Genomic DNA, 16172 nt, shown 5'->3' on the forward strand with positions numbered 1-16172 from the left:
GATGCACCTCCAGCTTTATTTCATCGAAATGAGTTTTCGATTTTTTAAGAGAGAGCACTAAACTAAATTGTTTATCGGAATCCTTTTAACATTCGCAGTAATAATAAAACTATTTAAAGCTACTTTCTTAACTGGTAACTAGAATTTAGTTTGATTGTAGATTTGTATTATTTACCTAATGCTCAGAAACAGAGTTGTGTTTTTTATTTTTGATATTTGTAAAGGAATTTGAAAAGTTTTAAGCTAAACTAAAAATTCAATCTCAAGGAACAATACATTAAAGTATATTTTAGACATAAATCTTATAACATTAATTTAAAGTCTTATAACAACTTTATCGACGCAGATATCAAAGCAGCGATCGTAAGAGGCATATGGACGGATAGAGACGGATTTGTCTACCCTCATTGAAAGTTAGAACCTTTCCAAATCAAATACACCTAGTTCACGGCAGCTTGGTTCCAGAAAAAGTCGTGTGAAAAAAACCCCTGTTAAAAAAACATTGATCATATGTTATGCAACATATATAAAAAATTTAGTTTTCAATCAATCGTGTTTAATCAAAGCCGTGTAAAAAAAAACCGTGTATACTATAAATAGTTTCTAAAATATTTTATCTTGTGCTATCAGTGCTATTAAAAGGGAGACAACCAATTATTTCTCTCACTACATGAGCGCCACAGCAACATTTGACTTGTTTAGTGCGCTTCAAAGCGCCATAGTGGGTCACAATTGCTTTAGCTCTCTGGCGAAAAAACTTGCCGCGCGCCCAATGCTCCCTATATTACCCTTCTGTCCGCCCCGCGGTACTGACGTTACAGACACAAGTGCCCCACGGTGCAAAGCGAGCGACGCGTCGGGGGAAGCTGACCGGCCGCCACTTAAAAACAGTGCGCGCGGGTGCACAAACAAATACTCGCACACTCACAGTTGGTTGCCCCCCGCGGTGCACGCACTCATGCCTATGTCGCGCTTTGAATATAAATTACACAAAAAGTGCGCACACACATGACTCTGACGCGACTCTGACGCGACTGAGTCGCGACTGTGACGCGACTTTGACGCTCCGGTGTTGCGATATGACGCGTGCGACATATGCATGGAAGCCATCGGATTGGAGTTGTTGGAGCGCCGCTCACGGCTAATGACTGATGGCTTGATGCAGAGCGTCGGTATCGATGGCGCGCAAAAAGGAAAACCTAAAAACATTTTGAACTTTATGGCTAATCAGGAATCATTGGCCACCGCCCAACGCTCAACGCCCACTCTGGCAATGGAGGCACAAACTGAAGTGCACATTAGCATGCGAGGCGGCAAATGGAAGGTGGCTAACTGTGCATTCGGCGTGGAAAGCGAGACAAGTAGTTTCCGCAAATTCTAGATCATAATTATGACGACGAATACTATAAACTGCTGCACAACATTGTCAACTTTGGCCGCTGATTGATTGATTAATTGACAAAGGCATTGCCGTTAGCTTCCAATTATGTATGAATGTTTGTTGATGTTGCTGGTGAGTGGTGTGTGGTGAGCGGTGCAGTCGGTGCAGTCGGTCAGGCAACGATGAGTGCAACAGAATTTGCATTTCTAATTCATTCATGCATTCGTTTGTCGTTCCTCACACATTCATGCTCATGTATCTATGTATGTATGTATGTATGTATGTATGTATGTATGTATGTATGTAGTTCATTGTGCTGGTCATGTAAATGTTGCATTTCCGCCGCCCGAGCCGAGCTTAATTATTCATTAATTTCTACTCAAATTCCATATGTGCGTGCTGTGACAGTCGCTGTGCTATTTTTGGCCAATTTATGGCTGTCCAAACCTTGTGCTGTATGTGCATGCGGTCTGGGTCTGTAAATTCCTTTGGGCATTGCATTACTGCAAGCTTTTGTCGCCAAATATCAAGTGTTGCACATTTATGAAATAATTATGCGCATTGTGGCATTGTGGCCATCCAGACCATGTGGGGGGTGCAATTATGATTGGATCAACGCTTTGAGAGCATAAAGGGCCAGAATACAAGTATTTGTGTGACTTAAGTAACATTTGCTCCTCTACTCTGTAGTTTGTCATTACATTTTGCAATAGAATCGACCTGCTTCATACACAAAATGCCGTACGTCTTCAATCCGGGCTATATTGGACCCAATCCTCCATGTTGTGATCCGGAGTGTGAATCGGAAGAGGACTGCCCGGATTGTGAGTGCGGGCCCTGTCCAGATAGACCGCCATGCAGTGGTTGCTCGCCGAGCCCACCACTTACACCAAAAGGTGCAGTAATGGCCGAGAAAAGGGACAAAAAGAATAGAGAAGATGGAAAAGAATGTGACTGAAGCTTGCAGCAATAGAATATTCAAAGATCCACTCCATAAAACAAGGTATCTAGTATTCATAGGTTAAACACTCTCTTAGAAAGATTACAAATATGAAAACATTCTAGGTTCATTTCGTAAAATCCTTTGATAGGGTTAGCACACACACATACAAAAGGAGAATTTCTCTGTTTCTAAATCGTAAGTATTAAACGTATATTTTTTGCAACGCAATGCTCGATGCTTAGTATTTTGCAGTCTGGTGTCCATAATGGCCTGTGATCCCTGCTGTGATCCCCGCTGCTTTAATCCATTCTACGTTGGTCCTTACCCGGCATGCGCCTGTGGCCCATGTCCGCACGGATGTTACTCAGGTTTTGGAGGTTGCGGTTGCTGCTGTTGTAACAATTGCTGCTGAGGGAATCTAGGCGAGCCAAGTCCAAGACACCTAGATATAGGAACGAGAATGTCCGACAAAAGCAAACGATAAATCAAAAATTAAAGTTCAGTAGAAGAAAAAATTATTTCATCATTTGTGTTGTTTTCAGTTACTCTGAAAAGACGAACTGCGGCTCGTAGTCCAGGTAGCGCCATGTCTGTCCTCATTATACTATTGGATATGGGAAGGGACTTTGGTAATTCCATTATACTGACGATGTCATGGGTTCTTCATCAGTTGCATGGTCCTTTGATTCGAACTCTGGACTATATAGTACCTACCGCACGCTCCCTGCTACTCGTTTTTCATGAATGCTGCGCCGATTGTCACATGGAGCCTGAGCCTGTTGCAATAGACATAAGAAGCTCCTTGGAGTTTTACCAGCGAATGAAGACCCTCTTTTGGGAAATTATAGATGTGATATCATATTTGGGTTCCTAGCTCAACGATTTTCCCTTCATCTTTTGAATTTATAAAATTTCAGTGTAACAAAAAATACCTTTTAATGGCACTTCAATCCCATCCACAAGCAAAGAAGCTTTCTATGCAGTAGGATCCAAACGTTTTCCCAGCATTCTAATGGAAGTCGTACACGACGCCATTGGCGTGGTGGGTGTGGTGGCATTTGTGGTGATTGTTTCTCATGCAGCCATACAGCTAGTGATCAATTCCTCTGGCATATTCGTCAGCCTCCTGGATGGTGCCTGCCAGATTGTGAGCAACTTGAGAGAAAAGCTTAGGTCCAGGCGGGAAAACAAAAGTGAAAAGCCGAGGCCGGAAAACAAAAATGAAAACAAGGACGAACCACCAAAGGAGAAGGCTGATGAAAAGGTTGAAGAAGACAACAAGGCTGATGAACCAAAAGAGGAGAAAGCTGAAGAAAAAGTGGAGGCAGATGCAAGCGAAAAGCCTGACGAACAGGGCGAAGAAGCAGGTGAAGAAGCTGGCGATGCTAAATAAGGCATAGAAGCTATTCAAAGATACATGTTTTGAAGATGAAATAAATTCGTTTTCTTTCGTTAACAACCGAGATTACTTCAAAGGATGAGGCCGTGCAGTCCCTGAAGGCCGTTTAAATAATAATTTATGCATACGATCAACCAAAAAACTTAAACAAATCCAACTCCGTTCCATTTTAGGGCGAAATAGTAATGAATAATAATGAATGTGTGGTCGACTTCAGATTGCAAGATATAAATGACTTTTTGTCAATTCATTACGTTCACGTTTAACTTGTAGCCAAAGATCTTACAAAATATAAGACCGATGTATAGTCAGAAGCATGGTGTGTAGTCTATAATATTGATTCCAGAGAAGAGGTGAAATTATTCGCACTATAAATTCTGTATTAAAATAGTTTTTAAATTTAATTCGTATTATTAATATTTTCAAACTCAGTAGACTTTGAAATATATGTCGTAATCACTTTAAGAAGCAGACTTTCGTTAGAAATGTTGTTCATTCGTTTTGGAAAACTCATTGGGTGAACAACTCGTACGAAAATAAATAGAAAAAAGTGCCTGTTCCGCCCCCTCTAAAATTGGAGGAGTGTTCCGTCGGTGCTTTTTATTGTCAATGTTGCGATCCAGTAGCCGCCTTGGTGCAATCCAGTTATCGGTTGCTGACTTTCATCTGCCATTCCCAAAACTATCACTCTTTCTGGACTAATACCCACAGATTACCAAACACTCGTAGCAGGTGAGGCTCAAAAACTTGTATTTATTAAGTTTCATAAAATCTTCACATTTCCGAACATACTTTTATATTTATTTGCAGGAAGTCAACCAAGAGATAAGCCCACAATGCCTGTAAAATTTAACCCCTTTTACGTTGGACCCTGTCCACCTGGATGTGTTGACTGTGGTCCATGCTGCGGGCCGTGCTGTGACCCTTGCTGTGGACCCTGCTGTGGACCTTGCTGCGGTCCATGCGGCCCATGCGGACCCTGCTGTGGACCTTGCGGCGGATGCTGCTCCTCCTGCGGCCCCAGCTGTTAACGCTAAATAATTGCGTTGATGATGGATCAAGAGCTGGCACTCTATCAGTACGTTGTTAGGACCCCATTCAAAATTTAAAGTAAAAAAACTATCAGCAAGGCAATTTTGTTGTTTGTCATGGGGTGTACGAGTAGGTGGTGGCATAGCCAAGAGTCATCAAAGAGTTAAAAAAACAAATGGAAATTCGAAATGAAATTGCATCGGTAAGGCACGTGGCAAGGACTGCAGCTTATTAGCTTCAGATGCTACGATTGGCGTGCCTTTGCCAACGGATGCTTGCAGAGAGGGGGGAGAGAGGAAGCTAGGAAGGTAACGGTAAGTAAACAACGTTAGTAGCTAGCCTCGGGTCATAATCATTAAGTGTTGCTGCAGCAGCTCGAAGCTGACTAATAGCCTGCGCGCCCGCAGTTGTCCTAGCCATGGACCAACCAAACAGCTGTTCGGCTCCAACTCGCACTGCGCCCGCGCGGCTCGAACCGAGCCGAACCCCACTGCCGAACTCTAAAAACATAGAATGTAGAGCATTGTGTCAGGTCAAAGGTTCCACTGCTTACCGCCTGCGCTGCCGTGAACTGTAGGGCTCCAAAATCCCTCTGCCTACTGCCTGATGCTGTTGCCGAAGACTGTGGCTACTATGTTTTGTTTTGGCTTAGCGCGATTTATAGCACGTACCCCATATTGGTCCTTTGCGCGCTTCTTTCGCCATATTTACGTATCTCTGTGTGCGTGTAGTATGCTTTTCTCTGTGTGGGTATTTCACTCTCATTTTGGCATCGTTTGCGTTGTTTTTGCGTGGAATTTATTGCGGTAGGTCGGAATTTTCATTGCTTTTGCGTACACCACCTTTACAACGGCTTTTAACTGTGCTCGCAGTAAGTCTCTCTGTGCCCTTCGCTTCCGTTCCGCGTTTGTTTTTCCTTCACCGTGTGAGTGCATTGTTTCATGGTTTATAGTTAAAGTTTTGTCAAAAAGTTTTGCCAACTGCATTGTCGCACTAGTCTGGTACCCTTTTTATTATTAGGAGCTGTGCTAGTATTGTTTTGCTGCTTACTATGATTTGACTTTGCTTTCATTTATGTCAGTACACTTTTAATATACAGACTTCCTGGTTTGCCACACATTGCCTTCCAAAATTCCAGTTTCCGAATATTGTGACCGAAAGTCCCCAAGACAGCCCATAGCTACAGTAAAACTAAAATGAACTAAATTGTGTTTGCAAATATATGAATTCTTTTATATTAGTAGTAATGCCGTGCCTATTTAATCCTGGTTATATTGGACCCTGTCCACCCTGCTGCGATCCTACTCTGGCACCTTGCTGTGGACCCTGCTGCGGCCCCTGTTGCGCGCCCTGCTGTGGACCTTGCTGTGGTCCATGTGGTCCTTGCTGTGGGCCTTGTGGCCCCTGCTGCAGTTCGTGTGGCCCTTCCTGCTAAAGATCTTGGGACTGGAGGAAGCAAACATTTCCAAACCTGTAACAATAGTGTAACAAATACAGCCGACTGCATGTTAGCAATGCTAACTACATTTAACGAAGTCAATTGAGCAACAGTGGGCACAAAAACATAGAATCGGTAACACGCTCCGCCAGTTCAACCCACCCAACATGTTCGTTGGCTTGCGCTTGGAACCTGGCTCGAACGTGGCTCGAACTTGTGCGTCGACTTTGCTCGGTCCGCACTGCATTGGAGTTCTTGGCTTCGGGTTTATCAACGGACGCACGCTATCTTCGCTTTCAGTGTTCGTTTCAAATTCGTTAGGTACGGTCGCTCTGTATGACGGCTCCTTAAGTTGATCCCAAAATATTGAAGCGCGTGTTGAAACGAGCTTAGGCGGTACAACAAGAGATGCTTATAAAGTGTTCGATTGCACTTGAAATCTGCAATAAGTGCAAAATTCAAATTTTTTAACAACTATACTCTTACGTTATGAACTTTACTGCTAGCTCCTAATTAAAGAGACATTGTTTCTGTGCAATCAGAAGATGAATAACGCAACATAATTAGGTGGAAAAGTTTCGAGCCGACACAAAGAAAAGGAACGAATGAAACAAACCCATAATCAAAAGGCAAATGGCAGCCCAGCCGCATTAATGATGCTGCCATTCATATGCTACTTAATATAATTTTGCATCGCAAAAGTTTGACAGTCCCTGAGCCAAAAGTGTTGCCAAACAACCAACAACAAACAAATAATAAACACAACAACACCAGTTCGGTAGCCCAAAAAGTATGCTATGCTCTTCTATATGCTATATGTATAGTTAAATGTGTGGAAAATCTGTAAAGTATGATTAGTGTGCGTTCCGTTCTGTCAAATTACATTTGAGGCAAAAACAAAAGGCGCCCAGCGACCAACGACCGTCGACCGACGACCGTCGATCATCAACCGTCGCGCTGCCGAAAACCAACAGAAATTACGGTTCATTTGCTAAAAACACGTCCCGTGTATCCGTTCCCCCGCTCTATTAAGTGTCGCCGTGCGTTTGTATTTGTACGCGTGTTTGCGGCTGGCAGTAGAGCCCAGAAAACCCTATGACAAATTTAATTTACTGGCAATACATCTGAATATACACATGTACATACTTACCATGATTTATTGCCAGCAAACGAGCCGTGATCTAAAGTGACATTTTTTGTAATATTCGATTTATATGCTGTTGAAAACCAGGTAAATTGCTAAACATAACATAGCTGTGGCCATAGATTAGTCCCCTAAGCCGATTAAATAAACGTTCAGGCCCTATTTTTGTTCCTATTAATCAATGCCTTCTCATTGATATCTAACCTGTCAATGCCTTCGCTATCAATTGCATTCGTTCATTGTGTATTTAACCACAGAACATAATTTATAATATATATATTCATACACATATCAAATATCATTCGCCGCTTTTCCGCTTTCACTCATTTGCCTATAGCTGGGTGTATACAAACAAACGACCTTCAATTGGCATATCAATTAAGCACATAAAGGTAATATACCCAACCACCAACTGCCCATCATGCAAATATTGGAACTAGTCAGTGCATGTTTGGAAAAGTAAATATGTACTATGTTGAGTGCGAAATGGATTATATCATTAAAAATGGGCGAATATGTAGTAGCTGCTTGCAATCGACAAATTGCAAAAGCAAAGTAGCAAAAATAATATTGGTCAAATATGTAACTAATTCCGTAGTTTTGCGGCAAATGCGTAGTAAATCGGATTCATGTATTTGTAGAAAATATTATTGATTTTTAATTAAAATATAATTGACTACGTGGAAAACTTTTCAAATTTGGCAAAGCTTGGTTTTGTTGAATTGTTTTAGAGAGCATTTTTGAAATGCTAAAGTATTGAAATTAAAAAAATATGAACATTTGTGAATGTTTCGATCGATAAATTGCCAAAGCAAATTAGAAAAAATAATATTGGAAAAGCCTGTAGTAAGTTACGTAGTTATGCGATAAATGAGCAGTAAATCTGATTCATGCATTAGTAGAAAATATTATTGCTTTTTAATTAAAATATAATTGACTTCGTGGAAAACTTTTGATATTTTGCAAAGCTGTATGTAACTTGGTTTTGTTGAATTTCATTTTTGAAATACTAAAATATTGAAATTAAGAAAATATATATTTGTTAATGTTGATTGCGTTTGATCAGTAAAATCTTCGTGCCTATGGGCAGCGTGTTTAGAAAATCGATCGTCTGTCTAGATAAACGTATCAATTTAGGAAACTGCGACCGACTTAACTATTTAGATGGCATTTTTAAGTACTACAACATATCATTTCAATACATAAAAGCAAAAGTCCACAAAAAATCACCATCACTCCAGCACTACGAGTATATTGGATCCCCGTTGGGTCCAATAAAAATAAGCAAGAATAAGCAACTACATTTCCATTTATAAATACAAAATTCGAGTAAGGTTTATTTTATAATAATATCGATTCTAACAAAAGGTTATTTTCGTGCAATAAATGAAAGGCTCGATGGAAAATTTCAACTACATAACAATTTTAATTAATACTGGCTGACAGAAGAATCTAATACGAACTTAAGAATTCATTCGAGAAACACATTAAAAATATAAGAAACTATTCCAAACACATTTTACAAATTTAAAATTGCTGTTTAGAGTGTTCACTGTAGCATAACATAATTTTCTTCCCATCATGCATTTTATTAATTCATTTGCTGGCCCTGTTTTTACTCATTTCACTTTTTTCGCACTTTCCATACTTTCATGCCGCCCCAACCACCGCGTCAAAAAAGTTATCGCATGCCTCTTGCTGGCTCATAAATTAACGCATAAAATATTGATATAAATATCGAGACATTAGGCAAATTTTATTGGTTTTGGACTAACAGAAATAATGTGGGCCATAAAATCCACAAAGCAAACGCGATTTGAAAATAGCTAAAGAATTTATGATTATTAGGATTGGCATCATGTTGGCCAACAGGTTCGAGGCATTAAAGCATTTACGTTCAAAACTTTAAGTTGCCTGAATTGGACAACAAGTTTCGAAGTCTGCACCTGTAGCCAATGACTATCAGCACTGAAGAAGTGTAAGAGAAGCAGCACGAAAACTTTCAGAACTCGTTCGTCATGTTCCGGAAATCGGCCAAGAACAACTGGGGTTAAATTTGAGAGAGAGCCCTTTTTTTTTGTGGTCAGCCAACCAACCAACCTGTTCGGCTACATAATTGGGCACTGAGGCATGCCGGGCAAAAATAAGTAAAAAAGGGTTAGCAAGTGCCTGTTGAAGGGTTTTTATGCCCTCAATATGTTTTTAGACTTCGAGCAGGTAATGCAAATTGTAATTAAAATATGAAATTTCCTTGCACTAAGCTTGGCATTTCAACTATTTGCAATAACCATACAAATTTCGCCTTGTGCTTCTGCACAAAATGAATATCTTTTGCTTATATTCAAAACAAAAGCGCCCACTTTGGCCTGACTTAATGGCCTTGAGCTCATTCAAAACGCTCAATAGTACTGCCACAGTACCTAAGAGCGCCTTCATAGTCTTCATTATCGTCATAAACATTATCATCATCATGAACATCAACATCACTTTCATCGCCATCGTTGGGCGCCAAACTCTTTTGCATAATTTTTAACATAAACTCTCATTTTCGTGCGCATAATCCGCAACGTGGATGACAACTAAATGGAAGGAATAAAAAAGCATGACATAGACAAAAAAAAAAAAAAAAAAAAAAATTAAGAAGATAGAGGACATGGAAAGGGGGAAATGCAAAGTGAGAAAAGGTGTACTTCAGAAAATTCTTGTATCAGAGTGTGAGTGTTAAATGCTTAAAAAATGAAGCGTTCAAAAGTTTGGCAAGTTACACATACGCCGTGTGGTACGCCCCATATCATGCCCTCCACTCACATAGTTAATGACAGGCAGCTGCTGTTTCACCTCCATCTTTACCTTCCAGCTCCACCCACACTCGCAGGCTGTCTCAATCTGCTCCACTTGTGTGTAAATTTTTCTTGACAAACTTATGAATTTTAAGGTGATTTTCATGTCGTCATTGGGGTAAGTCCTTGAAATGCGGCACATTGCGCATGTTGCATGGCTGAAAGGGTTACAGCATCATAAATCACATCAAGGCTGGCTTGAGGACTGGGGCTGTGCGGTGGCATAATCAAAATCATTTTGCGGTTTTCAGCAATTCTGCATTTCGAAAGTAATTAATCATCGAAAGTAATTGGTTTTATGTTTTGATTTGACATTTGAAAAATTGCAGCTGCGACAATTCAATCCCATGGCACTTCCACTGCATTTCGAAAACACGCTTTACACAAAAGTACGGCTGTAATATGGAAAGTGTTCTGGCAGGATATTCAATAGTACCCTGATATGTACGCGCGACATAATTCCCAATCTTGATGCGCTGTGCACTTTTTCCACAGTCTGCATATTTTAAATATGCAATTTAAATGTTTTTTCCAACGACCTGTTGGCAAAAACTAAAGTAAACTCGATGACCAAAATTGTAAAATGCATTTTAATACACGTTTTAATGGACAGAAGATTTGTGTTTGGCTTTCAGCTGCAGGGCGCCCACAAAAACCGTTTGTACAAACAACTTTTTAAATGCACACAGAGATGCGAATTAAATAAATAAAACTTGCTAATAAATGCACATACAATGCATTAAAATAACTTCAAATGTTGTATAACAAGCCGTAACAAACTTTTAAGTGGAAATTAAACGATATTTTGCCAAACTGTTATCATTGCAGTTCTATTTGTTGCAAATGTAATTAATTCAATTACAATTTTAAAGTACAATTATTTATGTCAATTAAGCGAATGTGTGCAATACATTTCGATTAAAAAGATTGTGCGATTTTAAATAAATAATGTTCTGTTGGAAATATACATTTAAAATCTGAATAAAACTGAAATGTAACCCCTGAAAATTGAAAATCATATTTTCTAGAGTTGGAATTCTGTAAAACTACTTATTTAGTACATACGTTTTATGGTTATAACAGTTTATTTTTATTGTTTATATTGTTTCTGTATGTACGTAGGTTTGTAAAACTCATAAGGAAGCATTGTGGCACATTTGTTATATCCATTTTATATGTTTAAAAAACATATAACTTTTTAAAATAATGCAACCCAGCTACAAATTGATAATATTATTGATAGTATATGGTATAATGGATGGTATAATGCAAAAGTTAGGAATTACAATAGGGTATGTAGCCAACGAGCCTTAGGTAGGATAGGATCCGCACAAATTAAAATCACTTTCAGGAAATTTTAGCCAAATTATGTAAAAATTAAGGTGGGAATACTTGACAATAAGAAGGAAATAGTTAGGGCTTGTATGATATAAGCATCGCAGCTGTAATGTTTTTGTCGGTCGAGTTATTTGGGGTCCAATGTTGTATCAAAAACTATACATTTCTGTTTTATGATTACAACTGAAGAGCCGTTTTCCTAATCAGATCAAAATTGGTTATTTTTTGTAACAAACTTTGTTGTTGGCCTTGAAATGGAACCCGGGCTCAGGACTATAAAATAAATTTAATATAGCTTAATCTTAATTGAATTTTTGCTCAAAAGAGTCAGTCAGACTATTGCATTATCTTTTTCCGCCTTGCGTTTCCTAAGGTTTTCCTCTTTATGGTTTTCTATTGATGCTGAGACATATTATGCGGGATTATTTTTGGTTCTCCTGTTCTTAGATTTTATTTATCATATTTTACGAAGTTCAACGTTGTCATCAATTTGTTTCCAAGTCAAAATCAGCAACAATTGCATTTAACTTAAGCAGAGCCCTTACAGTTCCAATTGATTAATGAAAATCGACACCGTCTAGGCATATAATACGCTAAGACTGGTGCTCACAATAAAAATAGTGCTTTCAATTAACAAGAATTTCAAGTGATTTTACGCTTTGTTTTATTCTCATTTCGAGCTTTTTCCACTAAAATCAATAACAATCATTATCAATATCACGATTTTATTTACCGCGAATTACGCGTATTTATTTTTCGCCTAAACATGTCTGACACTTTTTTCGCTTATAAGTTACAGTATCCCTAACAAGGTATTTGCATATATTTTATAAATACTTCGCTGTCCCAACAATATTAAGCAAATTGTCCCCCTCCTTTCAAACAATCAACATAAATTAACAAATTAAAACAGCACTCAAAGTTTAAATCCAAGCGTCTTCACAAAATGTCTGGCGCAAAACTTTGAAAGTACGTACAGAAAAAAGTTGATATCTATATAATAAAAATATTACACCAAATGTTTACAGTTTTTAAAAGAGAATTTCGCTACATTTGAATGTGGCTGAAGTGGCAGGTTCAACTTGACTTTGAGCTTAAGGTTCGGTTTCACAAAATAAGAGTGTGCAGAAATGTTCCTCTTCAAAAGGAATAAAAACTGGCTTACTTCAACACAAAACCAAACCAAACAAAACAAATACTAAGCAAAAATAACAAACAAATCCATGGCAGCAACTTTTAGGTTGCCCCGTCAAGTGGATGCGACATCAGCTCATGGTTTATAAGCGCACGGGGGGAATGGCGCCGTTTTGCTCAATAATAAAATTTATGTTGTATATCTTTCTTTCTTTTTTTTGGAGGCAGCAGCCGCCGCAATAACAACAACAACAACAGAGCCATCAATTCTGTCGCATGTGTTTTGTTTCAGCTTCAAATTTGTATTCGTATTTATTTGGTGGTTTATTTGATACTATGGACACAAATTCCCGGCACTGCCTCTCAATTAAATAGCACTTGAGAGTTGTCATAAAACGAACTCGTAACTGCAGTGGTTTTGTTTCTGTGGCGCATATAAATATTTATGCTGCTTTTAATCAAACGAAATGCCCCATTTCCACGATGCCTCTATTCGTTTGTTTATATAATCCTCTTTGTTTATTTAAATATTAAACTATTTTTTGTTGACTAACCTCTGATATACATACATAAATTAATTTTACATTTTTTAATTTTTTCTAAAATAAATTATATTAGGCATACTTCACTCAGACGCACTTCACTAAAATCCCCTTTTACCACAAAGTGAAAAAGACATTTAGAATAACGAACATATAGTATTGAAAATAGCAACAATATGAATCATACAAGAGGACGAACGCTGTAAACAATTACTATTAGTCGAGCTTTCTTTATAGGAACAAGCTGTCTTTGCCACGATCAAATAACGTATAATTCAAACTGTAGAAAAATTAATCCGGTAAATAAAATGAATATTAGGGGCATTGAAATGGTAATCACCCCCTCTTCCCCACCACACTGACAACATCTGGATTTAAATGTGTTTTTATTGAGTTTTAATTTTAGTTTTTTAAATGTAAATTTCGAACATATTTCGTGAAGAAGGTATGAGAGCAAAATAACCAGTGCTAGAACAATATTTGAGGCCAATTATTTTTAATGCAATATTTTATTAAAGCACTTTTTGTTCACTTCGTCAAAATGTAAATGGAAGTGCATATATACCATAATTATTTGTATATTTATTCGAAACTATAATTTGAACGCGGTAATGAAAAAATAGTGGGGTTGCTGGGGAAATTAACAAAATTTATTATTGTTAAAGAATTCGTGTGTGTAGTTTCGATGCTATTTTACGAGAGAATTTATTGTTTTCAAATTATGCTTGGGCCTAGAACAATGCGAGCTTTTCTTACATTATAGCCAACTAAGCTTATAAATATTTCATTTACTACACTGCTAAAAATTCATTGGCTTACAAATTAAGTTTACAATAATTTACAATTACAATCTAACAATTCAAATAATAATCAAAATTATAGCTAATGAACTCCTGCTTCAACACCATGTATCATTTGCAAAAATGCACATTAGATTATATTTATATAAAGTGCAAAAAATGCAATGGAAATAAGTAAAATCTCCAGATTTCTCAACTGACAATGAATATAGATGCCTGGATTAAAGAATCTACAATAGAAATTAAATTATTGGCCCAATTACTAACTTTTTAAAATTATGAAGCAATCGAGATTATAAAAAATTAGCAAAAAGTCTAAAGATAAATATAATTTATGCTTGCCAGTCGATGATCAAAGAAGTAACATAGGATTTGTCTTGAAATCAATTAGGAATATTCACATAACTCACTTAATTTTTATTCACTTTTCTGCGAGTTCTTAGCGGCATAATAGCTGAGGGAATAGTGGCAAATATCTAAATCGTTGTATCATCCTTTTTAATAAAACAGAAGCGATTACTTTAATCACTGGCTCTGTTTTTCTCTAATACATCTCAATAACACTCTTCCTAAACCCAAAAGCTGCATGTATTTATTTTGATATCAATGCTGCGAGTGTCTCTTTTGTTAAACCTTTTCGGGGACTGATTTAAAAATAAAGGGGGCACACATACTTTCATTCCCCATTTACATAAATGCGACTCTTTTATATACTGGAAGCGGAACTCGAAGCACATATAGCTGATGGTGTTGTTGTTGTTGTTGCTGAAGTCTTTCATGTGGCTCTGCAAATGAAAATGTGTAATGAAGGCCATGTAATGTATATATAAATGTATTTGCCATGCAATACATTTCTTCTTTAATTAAAAATGCAAAGACCTTTCACATTAATATTGATTCTTAATTAAATGTAATTTAAATGCAATGCGGCATAATATTTAATGTACGATTGCGAAAGGGTTGCCTTGCGTAATTGCGAGTGTGGGTTATCAATTGTTAAGCACTTACACACACGTTTAATCAAATGCCACCAAGGTTGCCTTCTGGAGAGACACATTTACGACTACAGGACGAACAAGCTCTGCAAATAAATTTCAGTGACAACTGTAAACGGTATTGTTTCAGCTGGGGATTCCTCCTTCTCGCTCTCTCTCTCCCTCTCTATCTATCTATCTCTGTCAGCGTTTTTGTCAAAATGACAAATAAGGGCATTTGCCTCTGTTTGCGTCTGTTAGTGTTCTCGCTCCCCGTCCTTGTTTATCAATAAAAATAAACTGTGCAAAAAACGGCTCACAAGCCAAAACAAAACCAAAAACCAAAGCCAAAGCCACTTTATGCCACACACGGAGCTAAAGCCGTTGTGAACTTGCCACATGTGTTGATGTCTGACTGTCTGCGTGTGTATGTGTGTGTGAGTGTGAATGTGCCCCCAAAATTGTCAACATGGATCAATGTTGTGTGCTTGTCATGCATTGAACGCCACTGCTTCTGACTTTCTGCCATATCTGTATCGGCGGCAGTTATATAACCATAGATATAAACATAAAACGCAACGTATTGTATCTTAAAGTATCATATTTCACTTCATATTCATAATATTGTTTTTTTTTTTCCTTTTCTCTTTTTATATTGTGCGCCGTTGTTCTCGGCGTCGTCATTCAAAATCGTGAGAAAAAAACAAATACAAATCAAGCGCAACCAAATTGTGTTTCCACTTCATTTCCAATACCCCTTCTCTACCGATTTTGTATATATTGTTTTGTGTATTTTTTTTTTTTTTGCGCGCGGCTTTTTCACTTACGATATGCTTTTGGAATTGCTCAATAAGGTTTATGTCTTGGCCTTGTCGCCTGGTCAAAATCGCATGGCAGTGGCACGCATTAGTGTATGAAATTGCTTTAGAATTTTACGAGGCGGCATCCAGAGTCGCGTATTCTTATAAACATTTAGCCAAAGGGTTGGTTTCTCTCCAGCCATATACACTGCAGAAGTACAAAAATTTATTATCTTCTGATTGAAGGCAGTCAGATGAGGACTTCAATGTGAAATAATTGAGGTTTAATTATAAAATATAATAAATAAGTCGTGTAAGTAAGCTAAGTACACAAACAACAAAACAAACCCTAAAGATTCCCAACAGATCTTTACAATGTAAGTAATGGATAAACAGTAATTTTGCTT

At 37.9% G+C, this 16172-nt stretch overlaps 2 protein-coding genes and 1 long non-coding RNA gene across 3 annotated transcripts in view; all 3 read left to right on the top strand.

Annotated features, from left to right (window-relative positions):
* Positions 1–2446: 2446 nt before the first annotated feature.
* LOC115630594 (transcription elongation factor A protein-like 3) lies at positions 2447–4037 on the top strand. The gene is made up of 2 exons (XM_030527214.1): positions 2447–2519; positions 2577–4037. Exon 2 carries the CDS (start codon positions 3337–3339, stop codon positions 3715–3717), a length of 381 nt encoding a protein of 126 aa, XP_030383074.1. The 5' UTR covers positions 2447–2519; positions 2577–3336; the 3' UTR covers positions 3718–4037.
* A 204-nt stretch (positions 4038–4241) lies between these two features.
* On the top strand, positions 4242–4857 carry LOC115630595. Its single transcript, XR_003996098.1, has 2 exons — positions 4242–4455; positions 4534–4857. It is a non-coding gene; the product is annotated as an uncharacterized LOC115630595 (long non-coding RNA).
* Positions 4858–7195: 2338 nt separating this feature from the next.
* Positions 7196–16172, top strand: part of LOC115630776 (insulin-like growth factor-binding protein complex acid labile subunit) — an 82171-nt gene continuing 73194 nt past the window's right edge. Inside the window, exon 1 of the mRNA XM_030527431.1 lies at positions 7196–7424. The gene's annotated coding sequence lies outside the window, so the exon portion shown is untranslated. The remainder of the gene's footprint in view (positions 7425–16172) is intronic.

The sequence above is a fragment of the Scaptodrosophila lebanonensis genome, unplaced genomic scaffold, assembly GCF_003285725.1.
Source record: "Scaptodrosophila lebanonensis strain 11010-0011.00,11010-0021.00 unplaced genomic scaffold, SlebRS2 tig00001410-arrow-pilon, whole genome shotgun sequence".
In the NCBI taxonomy this organism is placed as follows: Eukaryota; Metazoa; Arthropoda; class Insecta; order Diptera; family Drosophilidae; genus Scaptodrosophila; species Scaptodrosophila lebanonensis.

Coding starts and splice junctions, on each gene's coding strand:
- LOC115630594 (XM_030527214.1), top strand. CDS start 3,337: ATGGAAGTCGTACACGACGCCATTGGCGTGGTGGGTGTGGTGGCATTT.